This window comes from Mustela nigripes, chromosome 9 (assembly GCF_022355385.1).
Source record: "Mustela nigripes isolate SB6536 chromosome 9, MUSNIG.SB6536, whole genome shotgun sequence".
NCBI classification, from domain to species: Eukaryota; Metazoa; Chordata; class Mammalia; order Carnivora; family Mustelidae; genus Mustela; species Mustela nigripes.
In genome coordinates, this window is record NC_081565.1 from 82,522,739 (window position 1) to 82,550,728 (window position 27,990).

At 46.5% G+C, this 27,990-nt stretch overlaps 1 protein-coding gene across 1 annotated transcript in view; it reads left to right on the forward strand.

Annotated features, from left to right (window-relative positions):
* The first annotated feature begins 3,170 nt into the window (after nucleotides 1–3,170).
* DMRT1 (doublesex and mab-3 related transcription factor 1) overlaps nucleotides 3,171–27,990 on the forward strand; it is a 106,270-nt gene continuing 81,450 nt past the window's right edge. The window contains exons 1-2 of the mRNA XM_059412329.1: nucleotides 3,171–3,527; nucleotides 7,136–7,319. Coding sequence (XP_059268312.1) covers nucleotides 3,171–3,527; nucleotides 7,136–7,319 — 541 coding nt within the window. The remainder of the gene's footprint in view (nucleotides 3,528–7,135; nucleotides 7,320–27,990) is intronic.

The following is a 27,990-nucleotide window of genomic DNA, read 5'->3' on the forward strand; positions in this document are numbered from 1 at the left end:
TTCATTCAAGCATTGAAGAATTTGGATTATTTCACGTGGGTGATGCACGGATATTCATGTTCAAGTGCTTGTGTGGACAGATGTTTTCATTTCTTTGGGGTGGCTATCTAGGAGTGAATTATTTAGTTGTATGGTAAAATTTTCCCAAATGGCTGTGTTATTTTACATTCCCACCAGCAGTAGCTAAGAATTCTAGTGTCTCTATGTCCTAGCCAATACTTTCCACTCATCTCTGTCTTTTTATTTTTTTTTTAAATTTATTTATTTATTTATTTGACAGACAGAGATCACTAGTAGGCAGAAAAGCAGGCAGAGAGAGAGGGGGAAGCAGGCTTCCTGCAGAGCAGAGAGCCCGATTTGGGGCTCAATCCCAGGATCCTGGGATCATGACCTGAGCTGAAGGCACAGGCTTAACCCACTGAGCCACCCAGGTGTCCCTGGTCTCTGTCTTTGATCACAGCCATCCTCGTGGGTGTACTGTAATTCTTCACTGTTGTTCAGACATAACATTTCCCTAATGGTTGATGACAGCAAGCATCTTCCCATGTGCTTATTGGCCATTCAAATATTTTCTTCAGTCCAATGTCCATTCAGAATGCTGCCCATTGTTTTGGTTGTTGTCTGTTTTTTATTAAATCACAAGAGTTTTAATATATTCTAGATACAAGTCCTTTATCAGATATATGATTTCCAAATATTTTCTCCCAGTCTGTGGCTTTTCAGATTCTTAATGCTATCCTTAGAAGCATGAACGTTTTTGCATTTTGATAACGCCAGTCTGTCATTTTTTGCTCTTAATGTTTGTGCTTTGGTGTCATATCTGAGAGGTCTTTGCCCAACCCTGCTAAGTTTTGGAACAGACTTCCCTCTGCCCGCACCCCACTCATCAGCATGTCTTGGCCATCTGTCCAACTCAGTGCATACAGAACTGCATCACCAGCCTTCAGAGCTCTGGTTTCTGGAAGGGGGGCGGTGAAGAAAGGAGAAAATAGGGCCAGATTGCTCAAAATATCCAGAACCACTCTGCTTGTCCCTGAGGGCTCCTGACTTCTCTTTTGGATCATCTTGTGCCTGATACTTCCTCTGTGGTTTGCAAATAAACTTTATTAGGCTATTAACTTCATCACATTTTATGTTTTTGTACCTTGGTCACACAGCTTCCTAGCCCCAAACTGTCTGTAGCCTTAAGTCTCTCCATCACAGATTCTAGCGATGGGAGGCCCCTAAGAAACATGTGCTCCCCTATAATTTGGGACTCGACAGCTGCTGCTTCCAGCATTGACTTCGTTCTCTTCAACTGGATTGGGCCTTCGGAATAATTCAGCGCTAGCTAATGTATTCAAGTATAAATATATGGAAAAGGATCATTGGTAGGTAACTGCAATTGGCAGGTGTGTTTCAGTAGAAGATTTAGGAGTATTGCTCAACAAAATAGTAGTTATCATTTAACAGATTCCAGAATGAGATAAATGGTTGCATCCTGGCTTCCGTCCAGAGTAGAGCTTCACTGGGCTTGGTGGTAAGGATACGAGGTATTATGTCAAGCTAGAAGCTTTTTTAGGAAATGATTTTTGGCCAGAGAATACTAATGGAGAAAATGCAGGCTCAGGGAAAAAGCCTGTGAAGGGGGCTTCAGAATAAGAATGCAAAGAGTAGGTTGGAGGATTTCAGAGCTCAGTGAAATGCCAGTAACCACCTTGGTGAGAAGCCAACCAGGGTGACCTCCATCCTTTGCGGACCTACCCCCTGGATGGGGGCATGGTATTTGGAACCTGAGAGCTAATACTGGGGAAAAGCAGGGAGAGTCGGGGAGAGATGTTAGGGCAGCCCCCTGGCTGGACAACGGCCATGGCCCATGGTGAGATTAGGGAAGTGGCACTGAACAAAACTGATAAAGGGCCAACAGTGAGTGCTTCCAAGCTTGTTGGAAACTCTGTGAGGCTGAGAAAGGCGGGGTGGGGGGCGGGGGAGGGATCACTGAAGTCCTTTAAAACACAGCCTTGGGTCTTTAACTTTTGCTTTTCACAAGGCGAACAACACCAGGCCATTGCAGGGGCCAGCTGCTATTTTATGTGAAATATACTGAAGATTAAGAAACAGGGAGCTCCTTTGGAAGCTACTGAAGATCCAGACATGGGAAGGGCTGGTGTTGTAGGGACATTGTGGGTGTGTAGGAAAAATGATCTGATCAGCAGGCTTTAGGTTCGAATTTGCCCTGTAAGTGAACAGAAGCTCAGAGGGGTGTTTTCCGGGTGTGGGTGGAAGGCTGTAAGACCACGACGGTGTTTAGAGGTGTAATTACACACAACAAATGCACAGATCTTAAATGCGGGATGAATTTTGGATAGATGTCTACATCTGTTAAGTACGACCCCTCTCCCACCCCAGTGCGGTTTTTTAAAGGCTGAGTGCACAGAAAGACCCAATTTTGGGTGCGCTACAGCCCCACAGTGAGGGTCTTATATGCTGATTTAAGGGCAGAGACTTTTCTTCTCTCAGGGCTCCAATCTCCTCCTTCTCTTAAGAAACCGCTTTTCGAATTGGCTTCTGGCAACCTCTGCCCTACGGAGCTAACGTGGAGAATGGGGGAAGGGAGCTAAAGGATCCCACAGGGTGGTCTGCACCTCCTCCAAGCGGCGTGCACGACGAAGGTGCACAGCAACGTTCCCGGTCCAGGAGCTCAGCTCCCTCCCTGTGCAGCGTGCTCCCGGCAGCGGCAGCGGGGCCGCGGTGCCTGGGGGAGCGCGGAGATCACGCTGTCCCCGGTGGCTCTGCACCTCGAGGTGCATTGCAGCCACCTGCAGCCACGCCCTCGGTGTTTGCAGCCAGTGCAAGCTGGCTCCCGGCGGGAACGCAGTGGCTGGAGTTGGGGGGCGGTGGGCGTGGCCGCATTCCCTCGCGCCCTCTCCCGCCCAGGCAGTCCCGGGAACGTTCTGAAAAGTATCTAAAAGTTCTGCGCGGCGCGCGCGCCAAAAGAAAGGGCACAACCCCCCACCAGTCTAGGCGTTGCGTGCCCAGACCGCGCCACTCCGGCTGCACCTCGGGCTGCAGCGCACACGGCTTCTGGGCCTTCCCCGCGGGAGCCTCGCCGTTGCCGGTGCTCTCCGCTCGCAGCCGTGTCCAGACCCGAGAGGGGCCCGGCGGGTCCTCGCACTTCTCGCTAGGGCACCATGCCCAACGACGACGCGTTCAGCAAGCCGTCTGCCCCTTCGGAGGCCCCACACGCCGCCGGGGCACCCCCGCAGGGCAAGGCCGGGGGCTTTGGCAAAGCGGCTGGGGCGCTGCTCGGGAGCAGTGGTGGCGCGAGCGCCGGGGGCAGCGGCGGAGGCGGCGGCTCCTCGGGCTCCGGGGCGTCGGGCATGGGCTCCGGGAGCAAGAAGTCCCCGCGGCTGCCCAAGTGCGCGCGATGCAGGAACCACGGCTACGCGTCGCCGCTCAAGGGCCACAAGCGCTTCTGCATGTGGCGGGACTGCCAGTGCAAGAAGTGCAACCTGATCGCCGAGAGACAGCGCGTGATGGCCGCGCAGGTGAGTGCGGGCGGCCGGGAACCGAGCGTCCGCCCCCAGCTTAAAGGCCCACGGGCCGGGCGGGCGCCACGCGGTGCCGGGTTCCGGAGACCGGCGGGGGAGCTCGCCGACGGCCGCGGCTGCCAGCTGGGATCCCAGTCCTCTGGGATCCGGCCCGCGGAGCAGGGAGGTTGCGGGGTTTCGCTCGACCTCCGAGGGTTCCCTGACCCCGACCTTCGACAGAGTGGCGGCGCCGGCCGCTTGAGTTTCCCCAGGACCTCTGATGCCTCTCTCAGAGCAGAGTTGCGGGGCTCGCTCTGTCGGGAGTCCCGGGATCCCTGACCCCGCCCTCCAGCGGAGAGTTGGGGGGGTCACCCCGTCGGAGGCCCCGCGAATCCCTCCCCAGGGTCTCCGCTCCTGCTTCCGGAGCAGTAAGTTGCGGGGTTCGCTCTGTTCGGGAGTCCCTGGTCCCTCCCTCCGGCAGAATCGCGGGGTTCGCACCTCGGAGGTCCCCACCATTGCTGGGCTCTCCGGTCGCTTTCTCAGAGCGCAGAGTTGCAGGGTTCGCGCCTTCCGAGCGCCCCGGGACCTCAGCTCTCGCTTTCAGAGCGGAGTTGCCGGTTCGCCCCGCCGCGCGCGCGGGGAGCTGGTGGGGGGGGGGGGCGGGCCTCTCGTGGACCCCGGACCTCGCTCTCGGAGCGGAGAGTTGGGGCGCCCCCCTGCCTCGGGAGGCCCTGGGACCCCGGCCCCCGAGCCGAGACCGGCGCTCCCACTGCAGAGGGTGCGGGAGGGCGCCCGCTCCGGCGACTGGCGGGAACGGCGGCCGCCGCTCTTCCGGGTACCGCGCGGAGCAGCGCGTGGTGCTTCTGGAAAAGTCGCGGCAGCGCGCGCGGAGGCCGCGTGGCCCCCGCCGAGCTCCCGGCGCCGGCTCCGAGCTCGCCGCCCGCCGGTCCGCGCCGCGCGCCGCAGCCATTTTGAGCGCGACGGGAACAGCGTTCGCTCTGCGGCTCCCGCTCCTCGGCCCGACGCCTCAGGTACCGGTTACTCGGCGTGAGTTCACACCCGCTGGACGAGCTCAGAAAGGGAAGCGCGAGGGGGAAAATGGCACGGCTTTGAGGGCGTGTCTGTCGTGGTTTTTTTTTAAAAAAAGAAAGAAAGAAAGAAACGTCCTGAGGAAGACAGGCACGTAGCGTCTTAAGCCGAAATTCCCCAAGTCGTCTGGCGTCCTGAAACGATTTTTTTTAAAGTTTTCTTTTTTCTTTTTTTTTTTTTTAACTGAAAGGATTTTTTAGGAGAGAATAATACACATTCTTCCCAGCTAAAACCTGTTTCATCCTTTTCAGGCAGTTTATGTAAGATGAAAAGATACCAGAGAGGGGTTTGCTACGGACGTGCAGCTTTGGACTGGGGACGTGTGCCTTTTCTCCGTGGAAAATAATTCCTAGGAGAGTGTTTTAACAAAGACTGAGTAAATGCTTGACGATTATGCTTTTTCTGTGCGTCTCATTTTTTTTTACCAATGTGTCTGAAATTGGATGTATGTGGGCTTCGCAGATTGCGAGAGCGGCCGGCGCGTACAGCTGCTTTTTCTTGGGTTTGCGGCGTCCTCCGTCGTGGGTGGGAGTTTTCCCCGATGTAGCGTTAAAATGCGTTACAGTGAGTTTAACTGAAAAAGCCTTAGGGACCCCGAAGCTGTATTTGTAGCTAGAAAAATCTTCTGAACACCGAGTTGTTTTAAATATCGAGTGCAGACTAGGTATGCTTGGGAGGGGACTTTTCCTTAAAATGTAATAAAAACAGGGGTTGAAGTAGGGCCATTCATTTTGTATAAGCTTCATTAGTTGGGGCACCAATTTCCCAAAAGCCCGTTTGCTATGTTAAAAACAAAAACGACTCAGGATTACTTCAATAATAGGAAAATTCAGCGTTTTCTACGCTGGACGTCTTGTGTGGCGCTAGAGGAAATCCTGAAAAATTCTGTCTACCGGCTGTTTTTTTCTTTCTAAACTACTGTGAAATTGATCTTCGATATGACCCTAAAATTACCGCATTTTAATCAGTTGCCCCCACCTTCCCTTATTGAATATCTTTCCTTTAAAATCCTTGAGAGACCTTTATAAAAGTGTCCTTAGTTATGGCTCATATAATAAATACCCTGTGCATTTTGTGCATGGAATTTGTGTGAATCAGGACATAAGCATGCATTGATATACTTCAGAGATTTGTGGGGGTTTTTTGTTGGTATTTTTTGATCAAATCCTTAATATTCTGTTTCTAAACTTGGTTAGTAATAAAAAAAAATCCAAGAGCGGTGCTTAATCGTTTAATGTTAATTGATTATTTAATAAGGATGCTCTTTTAAGTTGAAAACTCTTGTTATGAGAAAAATCCAGTTGTAAGTGAATCAGCTTGCTAAGTTTGGACTACAATTTTCCTAAAACAATAAATAGTCGTTGTGTTTCTAGTTTACCATTTTGATTTCAACTTTTGGCTTCTGTTTTGGCCTCTGAGGTACAGATGTTTTACTTTCTCATTTCAGGATCACTAATAGTCAAGTTTCAATAGAAAGTCTCCTTTTTTGTTACATGTGGTAAACCAAAGTACAATTTCTTTTTTTTTTTTTTTTTTTTTTTTTTTTTTTACTTTTTTCTTTGCAACCTTTAACAATGTTATTTAAAAGCAGATAAGTTGAAGAGCGACCACGAGGAGTCTCTTAGGTGGTTTAAGTCCCTTATACCCTCACTTCTGGCTCCTTCCATCCTGCTGGCATAGAGGAAGGACCTGTCCTCTGACTTTCTTTCTACCTGCAGCCTCTTCCTTCTCCAGGGGCTTCAACACCTTATTCCAAGCTTTCCCCCATGACCGCTCTACATGCTCCCCTCATTCCGGAGAGCCTGGCCCTGCCGGGTTTTCTCAGCAGCCCTTGCTTTGCCTGCCCGCCCTGCTCCCTTGTTCTGGATTGGGTTCCTTCATTCTTGCCTGTGTGCTTGTTACTCAATCTGTTCTTCAAGGCTGAAGAACAGTACCTTTTCTGGCTGATTCTTACCCTTAAAACCATTTTTGCCTCCAGAGCCCTGCTGTGAGACTGCTGTGTCCCTCTCCCATGGTTTTTGCCGCATTTTGTGTTGAGTTGCCTTCGCATGTGTGCCTGCCTCCTCTTCCTGCTTTTAAACAGTGACTACCTTAGGATCTAATCTAATTTTACTCTATCTTGCTGGTCACTGGCCCCAGTACAGTAGCCTTTGACAAATGTGTGGCCAGAAAGAGCGAGACATTCTCCTTCGTTCCTAATCTGTCAATGCTGACTTCCCTTCAGATGGAACTCCTCTGCTTGACCGACTCTACAGCTTTTCTGGATCCTCTGCAGCCAGCCTTATTCCCTGCTCTGCATACTCATTAGTGTAACGGACATTTTTTGATCTACTGTGGGCTTGACGCCATTTCTCAGCTTTGGCTGCACATCCTGGTGACTTGGGTAGCATTCAAAAGGAGTGGGAGAGAATCCTAGACCTTACTCCTGGAGCTCAGGGATCGTGATATCTTGGGTGACTGGGACTCCACGGGGTTTTGGGAAAGCCGTGCAAGAGATTCTGGTTATGGGGGGCTGACCTGCTGCCCTGTGCTTCCAGGTGGCCCTGAGAAGGCAGCAGGCCCAGGAGGAAGAATTGGGGATCAGCCACCCCATCCCGCTGCCCAGCGCTGCTGAGCTGCTTGTCAAGAGAGAGAGCAATGGCAGCAACCCGTGCCTGATGACCGAGAGCAGCAGCCCCTCGCAGCCTGCGCCGGCCAGCACCCCCACCACTGCAGCGTCAGGTAAGGTGCCTGGGGTTCACCCAGGTGGTCGCCAACCAGGACAGAAGGAGGGCCTTGGCCACAAAAAAACGGTCTCAGACTGTCCAGAACCATGCCTCACATTCAGGACTTAAGAGAGTTTTCTTTTTCTTTTCTTCTTTTTTTTAAATAAAGATTTTATTTATTTATTTGAGAGAGAGAGAGGATGAGAGTGAGCCTCGGTCCCAGGACTCTAGGATCATGACCTGAGCTGAAGGCAGTAGCTTAACCAGCTGAGCCAACCAGGTGCCTGTTACAGAGTTTTCCTAAAGGGTTCTCCCTCTGCAGGTTTGTTTCTGGGGGCTTCCTGAAGGAGATGGCCAGGAGTTCTAGATTTGGAAGTTTGGTAGCTTCACTTTCTTGTTGGTTATTAGCTAAGTCTGAATCTCGATAGAGTCAGACTCCTTGATGATCAGAGGGCTGAGATTACAGATTTCATATCTGCCCACCCTCCATCTTGGGGTTCTTTTGGTGGGAGCTAACGATCCTTGTTTCTTAGAACTGAAAGTCCATTTCTCTGGAAAGGACTGCAGTCTATTTGGGGAAAGTGTCTGAAAAGGCCAACTCCTAGGTGTCTAGTTTTGGTGGGAACTGGGAAATGAGGAGAGGCATGTCCCATTAGCTTCGATTCTCTCCTGTGTGCTTAGACTGTACCAGGGGCTACATGCATACTGATTCATTTCATTTCATTCTTAGAGCATTCTGGATGTACAACCCCCGTTTTACACATGTAAAGACTGAGGTACGGGATGTGTAAGTGACTGTTAGGTCCACAGAACTAGAAAGTATCTGACTGGTCTGTTGGCATCCAGAGCTCCTTGTGCGTACTGCTCTGGGTGTTGAAATCACCCTAAGAATCAGTGTGGTCTAGAGCTGCACTGTCTAGTATTGCAGCCCCTAGCCATATATGGCCATTTGAGTTTAATCTCATTAAAGTGAAATGAAATGAAAACATCAAATCAAAGAAGGTCTATGGTTAGTATTACTGATCACAAGAGAAATGCAGATCAGCACTACAGTGAAATACCACTTCACACTCATTAGGATGGCTGCTATCAAACAAACAAACAAAACCCCAGACATTAGTAGTATTGACAAGGATGGGGAGAAATCAGAACCTTTGCGCATTCTTGGTGGAAACTTAAAATGGCACAGTTGCTTTAGGAAACAACATTGTGCTTCCTCAAAACCTTAAATACAGAATTACCAGACCACTCAGCAATTCCACTTCTGGGTGTTTACCCAAGACAGTTGAAAGCAGGGTCTCAGAGATACTTGTACAGCCGTGTCAATAGTAGCATTCACAATAGCTAAAATGTGGGAGCCACCCAAGGGTCCACTGACCTCCAAATGGATAAGCAAAATGTGGTCTCTACATAGAGTGGAATATTATTCAGCTTTCAAAAGGAAGGAAATCCTGCTACATGCTGCAGCTTGGATCAGCTTGAGAGTATTCTGCTGAGTGAAGTAAGCTGCTCACAGAAAGGCAGATACTGAGACGCCTGGGTGGCTCAGTGGTTAAGCCACTGCCTTCAGCTCAGGTCATGATCCCAGGGTCCTGGGATCGAGTCCCGCATCAGGCTCCTTGCTCAGCAGAGAGCCTGCTTCTCTCTCCACCTCTGCCTGCCACTCTGCCTGCTTGTGTGCTCTTTCTCTCTGACAAATAAATAAATAAATAAAATCTTAAAAAAAAAAAAAGAAAAATGCAAATACTATATGGTTGTACCTACTTACTTAAGGTCATCAAGATCATAGGGACAGAAAGTACAATGGTGGTTGCCAGGGGTTGGGGGGCAGGTGGAGGGAAAGGAGAGTTACCTTTTCTTGGGGGTAGAGTCTCAGTTTACAAGATGAAAAGAGCTGTGGAGATGGATGATGTGATGATGGTCGCACTCGAACAACAGTGCGAATGTGCTCATTATCGCCGAAGGGTGTATTTAAAAATGGTAAGTTGGTAAATTTTATGTTCCATGTATTTTGCCACTGTGAAATATGTTGAAAAATTTAAAACCTTCAGCTCCTCAGTTGCACAAGCCACATTTCAAGAGCCCTGTAGGCACAGCTAGCTCAGGTTTTAATTATTTAAATTACTGGAAAGCGTGTGTTTCTGTTTTTCACAGAGTTCCATTTAATGGCACTGGTCTTAGAGCACAGGAGTTCTAAGAAATGCACCAAATATCTGTGAAATCCTGTTGGCAAAAAAATATTCACACTGTTTACCCTTGAACAACACCCCCACCCCACACAGTCAGAAATGCACCTGCTAACTTTTGACTCTCCAAAAACTTAACTGCCAATAGCCTACTTTTGACTAGAAGCCTTAGGAATAACAGGAAACAGCCAATTAATGGATATTCTGTATGTTACCTGTATTATACACTAAATTCTTACAACCAGGTAAGCTAGAGAGAAGAAAATGTTATGAAAATCATAAGGGGAGAAAATACATTAACACTACTGCCATATTTATCGAAAAAATCATCATGGAGTAGACCCTTGCAGTTCAGGTCTGTGTTGTTCAGTAGTCCTCTGTGTGTCATCCTAAAAACACATGCGGAGAGTCGCAGAATATCTTCCGAGTCTGCTGAGGATGAAATACAGCCTTGCCGTGTGCTTCCTCTTAACCAAGCTTTTCACGAGTTACTCCCTTCGAGTTACTCCCTTCGCTGGGCGCACCAGCTGGGTAGCAGTTAATCCGCTGTCTGCGCCTTACACCCTGTGCAACTTTGAACAAGTCACTTTAGCATTCTGGGCCTTTGGTTTTCTCTTATCAAAAATGAGGGAGGTGGTGTTTGAGGGTTTTGAAGACTGAGTCTTGACCATGACAGTGAATGTAAAGGTTAGCAGGCACCAAAGAAAGCCAGTGAGGGATGGAACCCTGGTCCCTGGACAGCAGGTAGGTGTGTGTGTGTGTGTACCTGTCACTCTGTGTGTTGCTGGGGCGATAGGTTCTGTAGTTATCAAGGACAATCACATTTTTTGTTTGTTTGTTTCATTGCTTATAACATAGGCTTACAAGGCTTTCCAAACTTCCCTTTTGATAGAAAGGGTGGAGTATATCTATCAGAAATAGGATCTTTACACTCCAAGATTATACACTGTGTTTAAGGTTGATTACCAAATAACACCAGGTCCCAGCGGGTCTGGTGGGTTTAGCTGGAGGGCTGAAATGGGAAAGGGGTGTGTCCAAGGAATAAAGAGGGGAGCGACTCACTGCATTTTTACAAATGAGGTAGGAACTATTCCCATTTGCAGATAAGGAAACCAGTGGTAAGGAAGGTGCCCAGAATAAAGCTGAGTTGAGCTGGGGTTCAGTCCAGGGCTATGTGGTCCCAAAGCCCCTGGATCTTCCATTTTACCTGCCTGTGGAGAGAGACTAGGAGCAGTTGCCCTGTTTCCTTAGGTAATGGACAATTAAAATCAGAGGCTGTGGTTTAATCCTCAGAAGAGCTTTAGGGCCACCTGGCAAATAAGAACATTAGGGGCAAAAGTCCCTCCCATTCACTGTTGTCCTAGAATGCTGCAGCCACTGAGCTTGGGGAGGAATACGGGGAATGAACCCCCAGTGATGGATAAACGTCCAGGCTGGGTAGTGTGGGGGGCCTCTTGGGGAAACCTGGTTTAGCCTTCTGTCTTGCGTTCCGCCTCAGGGGAAGGGATGCCACAGTTTCATCATCTCCCCCAAGCTAGGAGCTTTAGAGCAGGATTGGGATCTCAGGCTAGATGGAGTTCAGCCTGACAAAGGCCTCGGGGGGCAGAGTATTTCTGAGCGGCACCAGGGAAAGCAACAGAGAGCAGCAGCAGGGGAGCAAGATAGAAGGTTCAGGGTCAAGGAGGATGTGACCAGATTCCCGTCCTTGCCTCTGGAGCTGGTAGACTGTAGAGTCATTTTGGAATCTTGAATCAGCACTCAAAGGGAGGGGAACGTGGAAGCCAGCTCTGTGCTGGGCTCCCGGGCTCTGGAGGCTTTGCCTGTCTCGGGCAGGGGGCTCTCCCCTTGTCAGCCCACCGCCACGGGGCAGGAGCCCCAGACACATGGTCTCACTCCCAGGACTTGCGCCAAGCCTTTTGAGTTGAGATCAAGAATTCCAGATTGGGCCAATAGAATAAACTACATAAATGGGGGTGGGGGGAGGAAAAGAAAGGGAGGTGGTGGTAAAGTGGAGAGGTAGAAAAGACAGACAGACTGAAGTGTGTCCTTCAAGTTTCATGCAGCACATGGGGCCCAACTTCTGGAAATAGTTTGCTGCTAACGGGTAAATCTTGTATTTCCAGAGAGTGGGATTATTAAAATAACACATCATGTGAAATGGGATTGTCCTTCCAGTTCCAGCCTGCAAGTCCCTTCTGTCTGGCATTTCGGGATTACTAGCTCCCTGGACAGGCTCATGTGTTTGTCGCTTTTGCAGATATGTATATTATTTATGTATTGAACATAACGGCAGTGTACTGTTCCCACTGGTGTGTAAGTAGGGGTTTTTCGTTCACTTACAAGAGCTTGAAATTTTATAATGGGCTAATACTCCATTATATGGATGTGAAAGGCTAGGCCTTGAGATTATTTAGGAGGGGTGAAAGCTGTGGTGGGACCAGACGATGGGGCCCTACCCACCTGGCAAATACAGGGCAGGCTGCTTCCCTTCTCTTTCTAATCGTTAATGTTAAGTGTCCACAAGGGCAGTAGCTTAGTGAAATTCAGTAGATTTTTATGTCCTTGAAGTTTCTTTGTTATCTCCTTTTGGCTCCCAAAAGTGCCCAAGTAGAGTGGAAAGTGCCCAAGAATTCTTGCTGAGGTTATTGGCTGAATGCGGAGGACACTGTGAAGGAAATTGGGTTTATTACCAGGCTATCATTTCATTTATTGGAGAACGGACTTCCTCAGAGTAGGGTAAAGTACCTAACATCTCTACCATCCTTAACCAGCGATTGACTAAAATCAAAGCACTGACCAAAGATTCCTGGAACAGTGGGTGTGAATGATTCTTATTGTTACTGTCATCTACGACTGTGGGTATCACTGTGGAAGAAATAGTCTTCTGAAGCAGTACCCCGTTCATTGCTATTTCTCACACTAGTAGGATCCAAAAAAAGAAGAAAAAAAGTGAGCTTATTTTATTATAAAATTAAAGCAACATCCACATTATCTCCATGGCTTTACATTTTGAATTTTAGCAAAAGATTGATATATTTTAATTTTCCAAAGTGTCCGCTAACTTTAAAAAGACTCTCACAGACATTCTTCCACTTTGAAACCTAGGTTCCTCTGTTTTGTTTGCTGTTCCCCTTCTTCAACCCCAGCAGCCAGCCGGAGGCGGTTTCACCCGCTGTTCCCACTGAGGTCGGCGTAGCTCCTGGCCTCTCCTGTTCCGCACACCGCTGGCAAAGATGAAGGGTTGCATTGTAGAGCCTTGCTTCTGCCTGTGCGCCCTTTGTAAGTAAGGACCTGAATGTTATCGCCCTTGAGGCCCTCCCTTCTGGAGCACCCTGGACTTCCATACACACTGACATTCATACTCCCTCACATCCAACAGCCTCCTACGGTCTCTGGCCTTCCCCCTGCAGCCAGGCTTCCTGGGGCCAGTGGCCCGGTCTCCCTCGCCTTGCCCCTGTCCGAAGGGTCAGTCAGGTCTGTGTCTGATAGTGACGGGATCTCCCCCTTCGCGTCTCCCCTTTAGCAGTAATTTATCATTTCAGCATACAGACAGCGCACAGGCTGGTCGAGGAATGCACTAGTCTGTGCTTTATGGATATGAAAAGAGGCAGTTTGAAAATTTATGAAGTCCTGTGCCCATACGGTTTTTACTGGTAAGAAAGGTCACTAATGAACAATTAAAAAATACTGAGTTTATAGATTTTTAAAAAGACTTTATTTATTTATTTATTTATTTAAGAGAAAGGGAAAGAGAGAGAGCACAAGCAGGGGGAGAGGCAGAGGGAGAAGGAGAAGCAGACTCCCCGCTGAGCAAAGAGCTTGATGCAGGGCTCGATCCCATGACCCTGAGATCATGCTCTGAGCTGAAGACAGATGCTTAACCCACTAAGCCAGCCAGGTGCTCCAAGTTTATAGATATTTTTTAAAAAGAAAATAAACTTTATTTGGGGTACCTGGGGGGCTCAGTCAGCTAAGTGTCTTGACTCTTGAAATTGGCTCAGGTCATGATCTTGCATCAAGCCCCACATGGGGCTCTGCACTCAGCATGGACTCTGAGGATTCTCTCTCTCTCTCCTCACCCTCTTCCCCGCCCCCATAAATAAATAAATAAATAAATAAATCTTTTTAAAAATAAGCTATTCTTTTTTTTAAAAAAGATTTTACTTATTTTTTTTTTAAAGATTTTATTTATTTATTTGTCATAGAGAGAGAAGCGAGAGCAAGCACAGGCAGACAGAGTGGCAGGCAGAGGCAGAGGGAGAAGCAGGCTCCCTGCCAAGCAAGGAGCCCGATGTGGGACTGGATCCCAGGACGCTGGGATCATGACCTGAGCCGAAGGCAGCCGCTTAACCGATCCACCCAGGCATCCCTAAGCTATTCTTTTTTTAAAAAACATTTTATTTATTTATTTATTTATTTGACAGAGATCACAAGCAGGCAGAGAGAGGGGGAAGCAGACTCCCTGCTGAGCAGAGAGCCCGACGTGGGGCTCAATCCTAGGACCCTGGGATCATGACCTGAGCCGAAGGCCGAGGTCCCAACCCACTGAGCCACCCAGGCGCCCCAAAAAATAAACTATTCTTTAGAATGGATCTGGATTCACGTCAGAATGTGGAGGGAGCTACAGATATTTCCCATATGCCACCTTCCCCACACAGGCACAGCTTCCCCTGCTATCCACGTCCCCCACCTGAGTGGGATGTCTGGTGCAGATGAACCTGTGTTGACACAGCGTCACCTCTTGACAGCTCTTGTTCACATAAGGATGACGTGTTCTGTGGGTTTGGACAGATCTGTGACAGCTCACATTCACCATCATCGTATTATACAGAGTCATTTCGCTCACCTAAAAATCCTGGGTGGAGTTAGATAAATCTAAAGTAACATTTCAGTTTTTTTCTTCACAGTTTTCCAATATTGTACAAGAGAAGCACTTCATTTAAATGAACGCCCAAAGTATTTTACTAAATCGCTTTGAGAATTCATTTTTGGAGGATTCTGGCCACTAATACATTAGATGACCTCCACTGATTTTTTTTTTTAAGATTTTTTTTAAAGACTTTGTCTATTTATTTGACAGAGATCACAAGTAGGCAGAGAGGCAGGCAGAGAGAGAGAGAGCAAGGGAAACAGGCTCCTTGCTGAGCAGAGAGCCCGATGCGGGCCTGGATTCCAGGACCCTGGGATCATGCCCTGAGCCGAAAGCAGAGGCTTTAACCCACTGAGCCACCCAGGCGCCCTAGGTGTTCGTTTTTAAGAAGACTTTCCATTATTTTCCCAATTTTACTTTCAGAGTCAAGGAGATTTCCAGGTTGTCTAACAAAACAAAACTCCTTACACTGAAGCAACAGTTGGAGGCTTGAATAAAAAAACAAACCCTGCAAAACAAACTCCATGCTCAGTGCAGAGTCTACTTGATCATGCTTCTGATCATTTCGTATCTGTTGTTTTAGATAGTATCTCACTCAGTTTTATTGATTTTAAGGGCAGTCTTCACTTCCATGTCAGATAATGGCAATTAATTGGCCTGATGAAAATTCTCTGTAGGTAGTATTTACATACAGCAGTTGTAGCAACAGAATACACAGGAAGTAACATTCTGATCTAAATTTGACTAAAAAGAAAATTTGGAAAACATCTAGAGCCACAAAGATAAATATGGGGGACACCTGGGTGGCTCAGTCAGTTAGGCTTCCAACTCTTGATTTAGGCTGAGGTGGTGATCTCAGGGTCCTGGAATCGAGCCCCATGTCGAGCTCTGTGCTCAGCTTGGAGTCTGTCTGAGATTCTCTCTCCCTCTCCTGCCACTCCCCCTGCTCACATTTTCTTTCTCAAAATTATTATTTATTAAATTTCTTTCTTGAATTTATTTATTTCTCAAGTAAATAATAAAATCTTGTTTAAAAAAGATAAATACCAAAAAGTAAGTTAAATTAAGCCAAAAATCAGTTGGGTAACAGCATTTTCAAAAGAAATGAAAATATTTGATAGTTTTACATCTGTATCTCCCTTGTGGACATGCAGTCTTAGGGAGCACATTTTGTTCATCACTGTGTTCACGTGCATAGGACAGTACTCAACTTTACAGTAAATGGTCAGTATACTTTTGCTGAGTGAGTGGACAGTGATGGTCACATTGGAAGTTGTTTTAAAACATTAGGCCAGTTGTTGTGAGCCCATCTGCAGATAGCCAGAGAGTAAGTTCATCGATGTTCAAGGTCCCTTTTTTTAGTTTTGTTTTGTGATTTAAAAAAAAAAAAAAAGTATTCCGGAATTTTCAAGATGCTATAAACTCAAATGTAATTGAACAGTGTAATTTACATAGTATACAATTCATCTATTCAAAATATGCGACTTACTGTTTCTTTGTAAATTCAGAGTTGTGCAACTATCACCAGACTCTAATTGTGGAACATTTTTGTCTCCTAAAAAAAAACCGTGCCCATTAGCAATCACTGTGCACCTCCTCCCCGCACCAACCCCAGGCAGACTCTAATATATTTTCTGTTGCCGTAGATTTGCCCACTCTGGACGTTTCATATATCTGGACCCCTCATATAAATGGAATTGGATATGTGACCTTTTGTATCTGGCTTCTTTGGCTTTTCCTGCTGTTCCATGTTGTAGCATGCATTTATTATTCATTTTTAAAATTAAAACTCAGTAGGGGTATCTGGGTGTCTCAGTCAGCTGTGTCTGAGTCTAGATTTTGGCTCAGGTCATGATCTCAGATTCATAGGATCGAGCCCCCAAATCAGGCTCCATGCTCAGTGCAGAGTCTACGTGAGATTGTCTCTCCCTCTGCCTCCCCCCACCGCTGCTCATGTGCTCTCTCTCTCTCTTTTTTTTCTACCCCCCTCAAATAAATAAAATCTTTAATATTCCATCATATACAGGGGCTCCTGGGTGGCTCAGTCAGTTGAGTGTTCATGAGTTCAGGCCTTGCATTGGGCTCCACACTGGGAATGGAGCCTACTTAAGTTAAGAAAAAAAAAATTCATTATATGCATACCTCCTATTTTTTTTCTTCATCAACTGATGGACGTTTGGGTTGCTTACACTTTTTGGCTATTGAGAGTAATTTTTTTTTTTTCTTTTGAGAGTAATTCTTCTGGGGCACCTGGGTGGCTCAGTCTTTAAGTGTTTGCCTTCAGCTCCGGTCATGATCTCAGGGTACTGGGATCAAGCCCCATACTGGGCTCCCTGCTTAGTGGGAAGCCTGCTTCTCCCTCTCCCACTCCCCCTGCTTGTGTTTCCTTTCTTGCCAACTGTCTGTGTCAAATAAATAAATAAAATATTTTTTAAAAAAGAATAATTCTTTTATCACATTTTTATACCCTTTTAAAAAGATTTTACTTATTAAGTAATTAGTAATAAGTAATAATAATAATAGTTATTATTATTAAGTAGTAATATTTACTTAAGTAAATTACTACTTAATTTAAACTTAAAATTAAGTAAATTACTACTTATTAAGTAATAATAAGGAAGTATAAGTAAATTAATTAAGTAGCAAGTAATACTTATTTACTTATTACTTATTTTACTTACTTACTTATTTAAGGGAGGGGCAGAGGGAGAGGGAGAGTCTTAAGCAGACTCCATGCTGAGCGCACAGCCTCACTTGGGACTCAGTCTCATGACCCTGAGATCACGACCTGAACTAAAACCAAGAGTCAGATGCTCAACCGACTGTGCAGCCCGGGCTCCACTGTATCAGTGTTTGTATGAACCTTCTTTTGGCTATATTATCAAGGAGTCCCAATTGCGGAATCATAGGGTAACTATGTATTTTTAACCTTTGAGGAACTTTTGAGAATGTTTTCCAAAGAGACTGCACTCTTTACATTCCCATAAACAAGGTATAAGGATTCCAGAAAATTCAAACTTCAGTTTTTTTAAAATTAAAAGGTAAGATGCTTTCATCCTAGTAAACATTGCAGATCTAATACCCAGTGAGTCTCTCTGAAGATTAGAAGTTTACATCATGAAGCGTTCTTTAGGTTTGTGTTTTGTTATTCCTGGATATATATCAACATTCAGTCTTTTAAAAAGTTTCCTCTCTTAGGGCACCTGGGGGGCTCAGTGAGTGAAGCATCTGCCTTCAGCTCAAGTCACGATCCCAGGATCCCATGGATTCCCGGCTATCTGCTGATTCAAGGATCCTGTCCATGAACCACCCCCTCACCACTCAGCTGTTCTTCGGGTCTTGTGGATGCCTTTCGGTCCCATCAGCTATTTTATAAACTAACTTTTAAAAGATTTTATTGCATCAGGATGCCAGATTCTTCTGACTCTTAACCTCAGCTCAGGTCTTGATTTCAGGGTTGTGAGTTCAAGTCCCATGCTGGGGTTCACGCTGGGCATGGAGTCTCCTTGAAAAAAAAAAAAATGAAATTTTCATCATGTCATAACATCCATAGCATAAACCTGGCCATTTTAACCGCTGGTTGGCATGCCGTTCTGAAGCCAAAGCAGCCGTGCCGTTGTGCAGCCATCAGCACTGTCCTACACCAGGGATTTTCTTCATCTCCCCCAAAGGGAAGCGTGTTCCCCTCCAAGCAGTAACTCGCCATTCTCTCCCTCTCAGGAACTGGCTTTGGACTCAGAACAGCCTGTTTTGCTAGCAGAGCTGTCTCCAAAGCTCTGCAGACTCCCCTGAGATAAGATGATCCCTTTTATCTCCGTCAGCATCCTTCCCTTCCTCTCTTCTTTCCCCAGCTGCTCCAGTTCCGCCTTATTACTGACTTCTCTGTCTGTTTTATATGCGGGTCTAATCTGTAGCGCTAGCGTGATGAGATCTGAAATTTCTCCAAGGATGAGGTTTGTAGAGGGACCCGCAGGGAAGTGCGCCTCCTGCAGGACACTGTAAATTCTGTACCTCTGCCAGGTAGTCTCCCATCAGAGCTTCTTCAAGTGCTGCTCCGTGTGGTGCCCGGATGCAGGGGAAGCAGGGCAGGGATGCCTGTGGCCCCGCAGCTCCAGACACTGTCTTGTGCGGTCTTGACTTGTCACGGTCCCTTCTGTCATTGTCACACTCAATTATTTAAGTACAGATCTGTGTTTCTGTCTCAGCTTCTCTTATTTTTCAACTTACAAAAATATTCAGTGTGACAACCTTTCTGACTCTCCTAAGGAAAATCACATAAATATTGATCCCTGTTGCTGAACCAAGTAACATTTCAAACCCCAGTTTACTCTTATGTCTGCGTGTGGACTTCACCGTCATCACTCTGTTCGTACTGTACGATCCTACTGAACATGCTTTTCAGAAGAAAATGCACAAGAAACTCTAAAGTACAGTAAGTAGCTGGTTAGTTGTCAAAAGAAAATATTGATCCAGTATTATGGCAGATTCTTCTTTCATTTTTTAAAAAGATTTATTTATTTGAGAGAGCGAGTGAATGAGAGAGTGCAAACAGAGGAGTGGCAGAGGGAGAGGGAGAAGCAGGCTCCGCAGAGCTCAGATCCAGAGGATCCCAGAACCCCAGGATCACAACCCAAGCCAAAGGCAGTTGCTTAACTGACTGAGCCACCCAGATGCCACTCAGTATTATAGCAGACTTTTCTGATGTTTCTTGGCAGTAAGAATTCTTATTTTTTTTTAAGATTTTATTTATTTATTTGACAGAGATCACAAGTAGGCAGAGAGGCAGCAGGGAGAGAGAGAGGAGGGACACAGACTCCCTACAGAGCGGAGAGCCCAATGTGGGGCTCGATCCCAGGACCCTGGGATCATGACCTGAGCTGAAGGCAGGGGCCTTAACCCACTGAGCCACCCAGGCGCCCAAGCAGTAAGAATTTTTAAATATTGTTTCAACCATCCAGTGTCAGTTCATTGTATATTAACAAATGACTCTCTGTGGACTTCAACAGTTACAAAACTACTATTTTTGCACCACCCCTTAACTCCAGTCCTGAGTTTTTGGAGTTTATCTAAAACGTAGATTATGAATAAATTCAGGGAAGCAGATTGAATTTATCAAACACCACTGAGTGTTTGTTGAACTGAATTGAATTCATCTTGGTTAGGGAGTCTGCCTTCAGGACAAGATCCACTCCCTCCCTTCTTGCCTTTCTTCCTTCTGCTTTTCTATCTTGTTTTTCGTTCATTCAGCACATGTTCACCATGTGACTTTTGTTTCTGACCCCTTTCCAGGTCTGGGAAATACAGCAGGGCGGGAAACGTGTCTCTTGTGGGTCTTACATCACCAGCAGGGGTGACTGATAAGCAAGTACACCAGCAAATACAAGATATTTTCAGAAAGTGGTCAGAGCTATGAAGAAAGACAAAATGATATGATAGACGTGTCCAAAGGGTCAGCGGCTGTTTGCTAGGGTAGTTAAGGAAAGGGAGCCTCTCAAAGGAGAGTCCTGAGTGACTGTGAGCCCTTGGTGCTCAAGGTCTGGGGCTTCCAGGCTGAATGCACAGTGGAGGGACACCTCACCTGAAAAAGGGAGGAGGCCCGTGTGCTGGGAGCAGGGGCTGACGCCACTGGGGACTGCATCTCGGGGGTCGTTGTAGGATGGGGGAGAGTTTGGGTTTTATTGTAAGTACAATGGGAAGTCAGTGGAGTGTTGAAGCAGTGAATGGCATGATCTGATTACTTTCTCAAAAGGTCTCTCTGCTGAGGCCTGGGGTATAGATTGAAGGGGAGGAGTGGATGAGAGATTAAAGGGAAGACTGTGCGGGTGCCCAGGCAGAGGGAGAGCTGCTTGCCCTGAGCTGGTAGGAGTAGAGGTGGAAAGAAATGGTGGGACGAGAGGCTTCTCTCTGAGGTAAATTTACATGTAACTTCGGGGGATCTTGTCAACAGCACTGCCTGCAGACAGTGGCTGCCCCAGCATTGCCAGGATGAGGCTGCCTTTGGTGCTTCCTGGCCTGAGAGTTGAAGCATTGTATGTTGGGGTGGTCATTAGAATAACGGCCCCCAGAGATGTCTCCACCTCAGTCCCTGGTACCTGCAAAGATGTCCCCATCCATGGCAAATGTGATGAAGTGTCAAGGACCAGGAGATGGGGAGTTGGCCCTGGGTTTTTCAGGTAGGTCTGTCCTCATGGCGTGAATCTATAGAACTGGAAAACCCTTCTCGGCTCTCCCCAGAGATGCCAAGTGGAAGGGGCTGCAGGAGGGTTTTGAAGCAGGAACCTTGACCTATTGCTGCTGGCTTTGAAGGTAGAGGAAGGGGCCCTGAGCCAAAAAGTGCAGGAGGCCTCTAGGAGCTTGGGACAGCCCACAGCTGACAGTCAGCAGGAACGGCTACCTCGGTCCTGTAAGTAACTGCAAGAAACTGAATTCTGCCAGCTCCCTGATTGAGCAAGGACCTGGACCCTCCCCCAGAGCCTCTAGAAGGGAATGCAGCCCTGTTGACGCCACATGTTTTAGAGACTTGTATTAGACTTTAGGCACACAGAATTATATGATAAATTTATATTGTTTTAAGGTGGTGGTAATTGTTGTATAACAATCAAAATAAAGTACGGTTTGTAATCACTCTTTTTTGTTGTTAGTGAAATTGAACATCTCTTTATATGTTTGAGGGCAGTTTCTAATTTTTTTGTGTGTATGTCCTTTACCCATTACTCTTTCGAATCCCCCATACCTAAGAGTTCCTCATGTATTACGGAGATGGGTTTGCTGTGCTATGGGGGGCAGCTCCCACCTCCCGGACTGCCTGGGGTTTCACCCATGGGATTAACTGGGCACAGAGGGCAGAGCAGTGGGGCCTGAGGACTGAGCCCTGGTCACTACACTCTGGAGCTCAGGTGGAGGAGTGGAAGCCTGTGGCTCTTCTGGTTCCCATTAGGAGACCGTTAGCCAAGTGAAAATGGCCATGGCAGAGAGCTAAGTCCGCTGGGTCCTTCCTGTTCTCTCAGCGTCAACTCCTTGTTCCAGTTTAACTTTGGGCAGATCTGAAGCTAAGCTAATAGCCCCAGTGGATTAAACCATTCATGGTTCTGCCCAGTGTTGTGGGCCGGCAGGTTCAGTTTGACTGTTTGGTGGGTGACAGACTGGAATGGCTGTGACTGGGGAGTGGGATTACACCGTCGCGTCAGATATTCTGCTTACTGGAGACTAATCTCGTGATTACCAGAGTTACTTAGTGAAATTACAAAGCACGTTACCCGTTCCATACTTACTGCTTTCTTGGATTGGTGTGGAACGTGCCCAGGGTCCTGCTTCTCCCGGGGGTGAGATGTTAACCACCACATGGCAATGCTGGGTTCCTCCCTGTGAGAAGGGTACGCGGCAGCAGAAGCTTGGTGAGAGGTCTTGGAGATCAAAGACATCTGGAAAGAGTTTTGTTCATATCTCCTAACTTCACACCTGGGGAGGAAGCTCCATGTCATTGAAAGAACCTAAAACCCAGAGTCCAAAGCCTGGCTCGGGTACCTGCCCCTGTTTGAGATTGAGCCGTCCACTTCCCTTTGTTTGCTCATTTGTAAAGTGGAGAAAGTGGCAATGCTTTCCCAGTTTACAGTGCTTGCCTAGAATCCTGCGTGAAAGGTCTTCATCAGCCCTGAGGAAGGCAGAAACATGCTTAGCACTCAAGGCTCAGGTACTGGTTTGGGGGCAGAGGGTGAGCCTCGATACTGTCAGCTCTGGAGCCCTGAGCTGGTTTCTTCTGCACATGAAGCCACGTGGATGGACAGGACAAGGACTATGTCTCTGGGTGAAGATTACGCAGCCCCTCACCTTTCCCTCCACCCCACCTGTACCCCAGGTCCAGGAATCTCAGGAATGCATCTCTACACAAGTTTTTTTTTTTAATTTTTACTCAAGTATAGTTAATGTGGACTGTATATTAGCCTCAGGTATACAGTATAATGACTCAACAGTTCTGTATATTACTCAGTATTCCTCACCGTAAGTGTACTCTTCATCTCCTTCTCCTACTTCCCCCTCCCTTCTGGCAACCACCAGTATGTTCTCTGTAGTTAAGATCTCTTGGTTTGCCTCTCTCTCTCTCTCTTTTTTCCCCTTTACTCATTCGTTTTGTTTCTTAAATTCCATGAGTGAGATTATGTGGTATTTGTCTTTCCTTCTGGTCTGTTGCACTTAGCATTATACTCTCTAGATGCATCCGCGTTGTTACAGATGGCAAGGTTTCATTCTTCTTTATGGTTGAGTAGTACTCTATTGTGTATTTATACCACTTCTTTATGCCTTTATCTATCAAGAGACACTTGGGTTGTCTCTATATCTTGGCTATTATAAATAATGCTGCTGTAAACAAAGGGATTCATATATCCTTTTGAATTACTATATTTGTTTTTGGGGGGTAAATATCCAGGAGCAGAATTATTAGATCATATGGTAATTCTGTTTTTAATTTTTTTTTAAGATTTTATTTATTTATTTGACAGACAGAGACCACAAGTAGGCAGAGAGGCAGGCAGAGAGAGAGAGAGGAGAAAGCAGGCTCCCCACTGAGCGGAGAGCCCAATGTGGGGCTTGATCCCAGGACCCTGGGATCATGACCTGAGCCGAAAGCAGAGGCTTTAACCCACTGAGCCACCCAGGCGCCCCTGTTTTTAATTTTTTGAGGAACCTCCATGCTGTTCTCCAGAGTGGCTGCACCAGTTTGCATTCCCATCGACAGTGCACAGTGGTTCCTGTTTCTGCACATCCTCGCCAATACTTGTTGATTATGTTGTTGATTTTAGCCATTCCAACAGATGTGAGGTGATACCTCGTGTGGGTTTGGTGAGTGAGGTTGAGCATCTTTTCATGTGTGTGTTGTCATCTGGATGTCTTCTTTGGAAAAGTGTCTATTGAAGTCTTCCATCCATTTTAAAATAAGATTATTTGGGTTTTTTTAATGTTAAGCTGTATACATTTTTTTTAAGATTTTATTTATTTATCTGACAGAATGAGATCCCAAGTAGGCAGAGAGGCAAGCAGAGAGAGAGAGAGAGAGAGAGGAGGAAGCAGGCTCTCTGCCAAGCAGAGAGCCCAATGCAGGACTCGATCCCAGGACCTTGAGATCATGACCCGAGCTGAAGGCAGAGGCTCAACCCACTGAGCCACCCAGGCGCCCCAAGCTGTATACATTGTTTATGCAATTTGAATATCAACCCCTTATCAGACATATCATTTGCACATACCTTCTCAGGTTGGGTTTTTGTTTTGTTGATGGTTTCCTTTGCTCTGCAGATTCTTTGTTTATTTCAGTGTGTTGCCAGTAGTTGATTTTTGCTTTTGTTTTCCTTGACATCTCCATGAATATATTGCTATAAGTCTGAGATCAGAAAGATTACTGCCTATGTTTTCTTCTAGGATTTTTACGGTTTCAGGTCTTACATTTAGATCTTTAATCCATTTCGAGTTTCTGTGTTTGGTGTAAGGAAGTGGTCCAGTTTTCCCAGCCCCATTTCTGGCTGGAAAGAGGCTCTCTTTTCCCATTGCATGTTCTTTCCTGCTTTGTGGAAGATTGACAGTATAATCATGGGTATATTTCTGGGTTCTTTATTCTGCTCCATTGATCTCCAACCATTTTTGCACCAGTACCATACTGTTTTGAAGTTTGTAGTATAGCTTGAAGTTTGGGGTTGTGATGGATTGTTTTGGCTATTTGGGGTCTTCTGTGGTTCCACAAATTTTAGGGTTATGCTAGTTGCGTGAAAAGTGCTGTTGGTATTCTGAGAGGGCTTACCCTGAATCTGTAGATTTCTTTGGATAGTAGGGACCTCTTGACGATATTGGTTCTTCCAAATAAGGGGTGCACCTTCATGCTTACACACAGTGAATACAAGGTGTCTTCACATTAGAATATGAGTAAGCTTCCCCCTTCTTTTCTTGGCCTTACTTTTCTCTGTTTAATGACTTTTACTGATCTAGGTCTTTCGTGTTAGCCTCTCTTATCCTTCCTAAGGGTGTAGGAATGCTGTGTCGCCACAGAAATACTCAGGAGTCAGAGACAAGGAACTTATCGCCAGCAAAATAGGGAAAGCACCACGGTATCTTATTGCCCTTCACAGTTTGGACAGAAGGCACAACATTTTAGAAACCTTGGGCCATATGTGCTACATGTTAGCGTAAGAAGCAGAGGGCATCAGCACAGACCTGCCGGGGACAAGGGGGAGGAGACACCGGCATCACCACCTTCCAGGTGAAGCGCGAGAAGGCTGAGCTGCGTTGAGTCTATGCGTGTTTAGTTTTAGGAGTTTTTTATTTCATTATTTGAGAGAGAGAGAGCGCGTGCGAGCACATGCATGAGTGAGCAGGTGGGGCGGGGCAGAGGGCGAGGCAGAGAATCCCAAGCAGACTGGGCTCAGCACAGAGCCCGACGCAGGACTGGATCGCAGGACCCTGAGATCTTGACCTGAGCAGAAACCCGAGTCGGATGCTCAACTGACTGAGCCACCAGGCCAAGAAATTTTTATTTTTAAAAACTCCAACAAAACTTGTGTTGAACATAAACAGTTTTCGAAAACAAAATCAACTGTTTGAAAATACAGTGTCAGATGTTTTTGTTAGGGGTAGAACAAAGAAAGCATCAAGGACACTGTTCTGATGTACGAGTGTGGAAGGCAGCGGACGGGGGGAGCAAGAGCGAATCAAAGCAGGAGCTTACAGCTCCTCATTAGCGAGTGGGAGCCTGACTGAGAGGGCCGCTCAGCATCCCAGCCGGGAGCTGCCACCTCTTAGAGCCCCAGACATCCTCTTGGCGAGGGTGGTGTTCATTTCCCTTATCACACGGTGCCTCAGTGTTTATCTGAGAGATGGAGTTATGAGTTACAGGAGAAAAGGAGTAAGAAGCACATCAAAGAATTTTCTTGTGGCTCTGGAAGAAGGGGCCTTACCGGTGTGGGGTTGTTCACTCTGGCTGTGCTGTTTTCATCATGGAGCACCTGGGGTTTGTTTTTCTCTAAAAGATGTAGATAAACTCGAGAGAATCCAGGGGAAGGACAACAAAAATGATGTATGGCTTGGAGAGGAGGAGAATAACAGTCTATAAATATTTGAAAGGTAATATAAAAGAGGGAGAGAGATTATTTACAGCAGCAGAGAGGAGTTTGACAGGGAACACAAGCTTGCATCTCAGAGCAGAGGGTATTGGGTAGACCCGGAAAGACCACGCGTTATGAGGGTGATTAAGCAGAGAAATGTAATTCTCCCATTAGCCTGTGTTGCCAGGAACCCGAATAGCAGGAATAAGTGAGATTTCTGAAACGGAGGATCCACGCTATTGTGAATAGCGTTTCCTGGATTCTCCCATGAGAAGGGAGGACATTGCTTTTGTTTTTTGCCTTCTGAGTGCGGGGGTTAACTCCCAGCTTTCTGGCTTTGTGTGCTCAGAGGTGGCAAAGGTGATAATCCTTAAGCTACCACTAGCTTTCAATTACTGAGCTCGGACTCATGCTGGGTGTGGTCTTCGCTGCTTTGTTATTTATATTCTCATTTAATCTCTACAGCAACTCTGTAAAATAGGAACTGTTTCTTCCACTTAGAAGGAAACTGAGGCACAGTAATGTGCTCTGGATCACACGTGTATGTGCTCTGGATCACACACGACCCCCTGTTGGGGTCGGGATTCTGACCCAGGTCTAGGACTCAGAGCCCAGGCTCCTGTGCTTGGCTGTGACAGGAGTCGTTTGGGACCCACTGGGGAGACAGGGTGCTCAGCTAGGTAAACAGTTTGTATCCAGGTGTGGGGTGAATAAAGTAATTGATGTCCAGAACTCATTTTTCTTTTCCCTCCCTGTTTTCTTCAGATACATTTTCTCAGTGTCAGTAAGTGCTATGTTATTATTTTACATTTTCTCGTTTTTATAAATTCAGTTACACACAAGCTTTTAATCATCCTTACAGTTCTATGTGGCCTGTAGAATTTCACGTTGTTTTTTTTTTTTAAGATTTTATTTATTTGACAGATATCCCAAGTAGGCAGAGAAGCAGGCGGAGAAAGAGGGGGGAAGCAGGCTCCCTGCTGAGCAGAGAGCCCATGCAGGACCCTGGGATCATGACCTGAGCCGAAGGCAGAGGCTTTAACCCACTGAGCCACGCAGGCACCCAAGAAAGAGAAACTTTATAAGGCAGGTGTTACTTTTAATCTTGTGTGCTTGTTGTCCTGGGGATCCCTAAGCCATGTTCTGTGCCTCCTTTGGCTTTCCGGCCCTGATGTTTGTAGTATCCAACGTGTTGATGATTGCTAAACAAAACAAAACACACAGAATTAACTACTCAGAACGAGGGCGAAGAACTGGGTGTCAGAATTTTTTCTGTGCTTTTGGGGCAATGGAGGGGTCCACACATGGAATCAGAAGGCTTGGGTTGAATCCCAACTCCAGTGGCTGCTCTATTCCCTGGTGTGCAGGGCCCCTGCTAAGCCGCAGGTGAGTCCTCTTGCCACGGGGCAACCTGGTTCCTGCTCTCTCAGCCCCTCAGGGTCAGTGCAGAGCTCTCGCAGGTAGCAACTGGAAGACTGTATGTAAATTGCTAAATTGGAGGATATTCTAGAAATGAATGCTGATATTGAAGTTAAAAGTTAGCATCATTTGTATTAGCAGCTCTTTTCTTAGTTCTGCTAGTTAAGGGAGAGTTAGTAAGGATTGAGACTTTTCGAGACAATTGACATTAGTCAGAGAGGGCAGTGTCAGGTTTTCACTGGGGGGCAACACAACAAGTGTCAGATGACTTTCAAGGACGCTGCCCGGCAGATATTACAACATTGCCTCTTCCCTTTGTTCATGCAGACATTGGGTGAAGTTCACGCCCAATTTCCTTGCCAGATGTTGATGCCATAGAAACCCAAAATGTGGCTCACGGTCCTGACATTTTTTACTCATACTTTCCATATTGCCAGTCCTATTCGTTCTATAGAGGAGGTACTTTCCCTTGGAGTCGTGTGTCTTTTTTTAAAGAAAGGGCTTTTTGATTTCTGTCCCCATGCTGTTCACCCAGTAGTGGTCTCCAGTGAATTTCTTTCTCTAAAGTCATTCCTAGATTACTTTTACTGTAAACTGTAATGATTTTACTCTGGTCATATTTCTCCCAAGGTCTCCTATCTCGGTTACTTGTAAGGCTACTCCTCCCTTCTCATGTTCTCTTTGATCTTTTATAATTGGCTTAAAACTCATCATATTTAATCTACAGTGACTTTGTTTCTCCTCCCTACTTTCGGTTTTCCAGTCCCTGAGAATTTAATAATCTGTTGCTTATTACTGCTTTAGTTTTACTTTTACCTAAGGTGTCATATTTTCTGTCGCACTGTTTAATAGTCTTTTCTCCTTGTCTATAGTGTTTGTTTCAGTTGTACAGGCAGGTCAGCATGGTCTGTGTTTTGACTTGCAGTAAAGCAAGCTGCATTGAAGGAAACGAGGAGCGAGTGGGCTTCCTAGTTTCAGGCTGAACCCGAAGGCACCTGCAGGTGCACGTGTAATGTCATGGTAAAGTGACCCTTCCTACCTTGGAGATAAGCAGGTGAGCAGCCAGCTGGTAATGAATGAATGAATGAATGAATGAATGAATGAATTTGAGTTTGGGTGGGGTTTTTG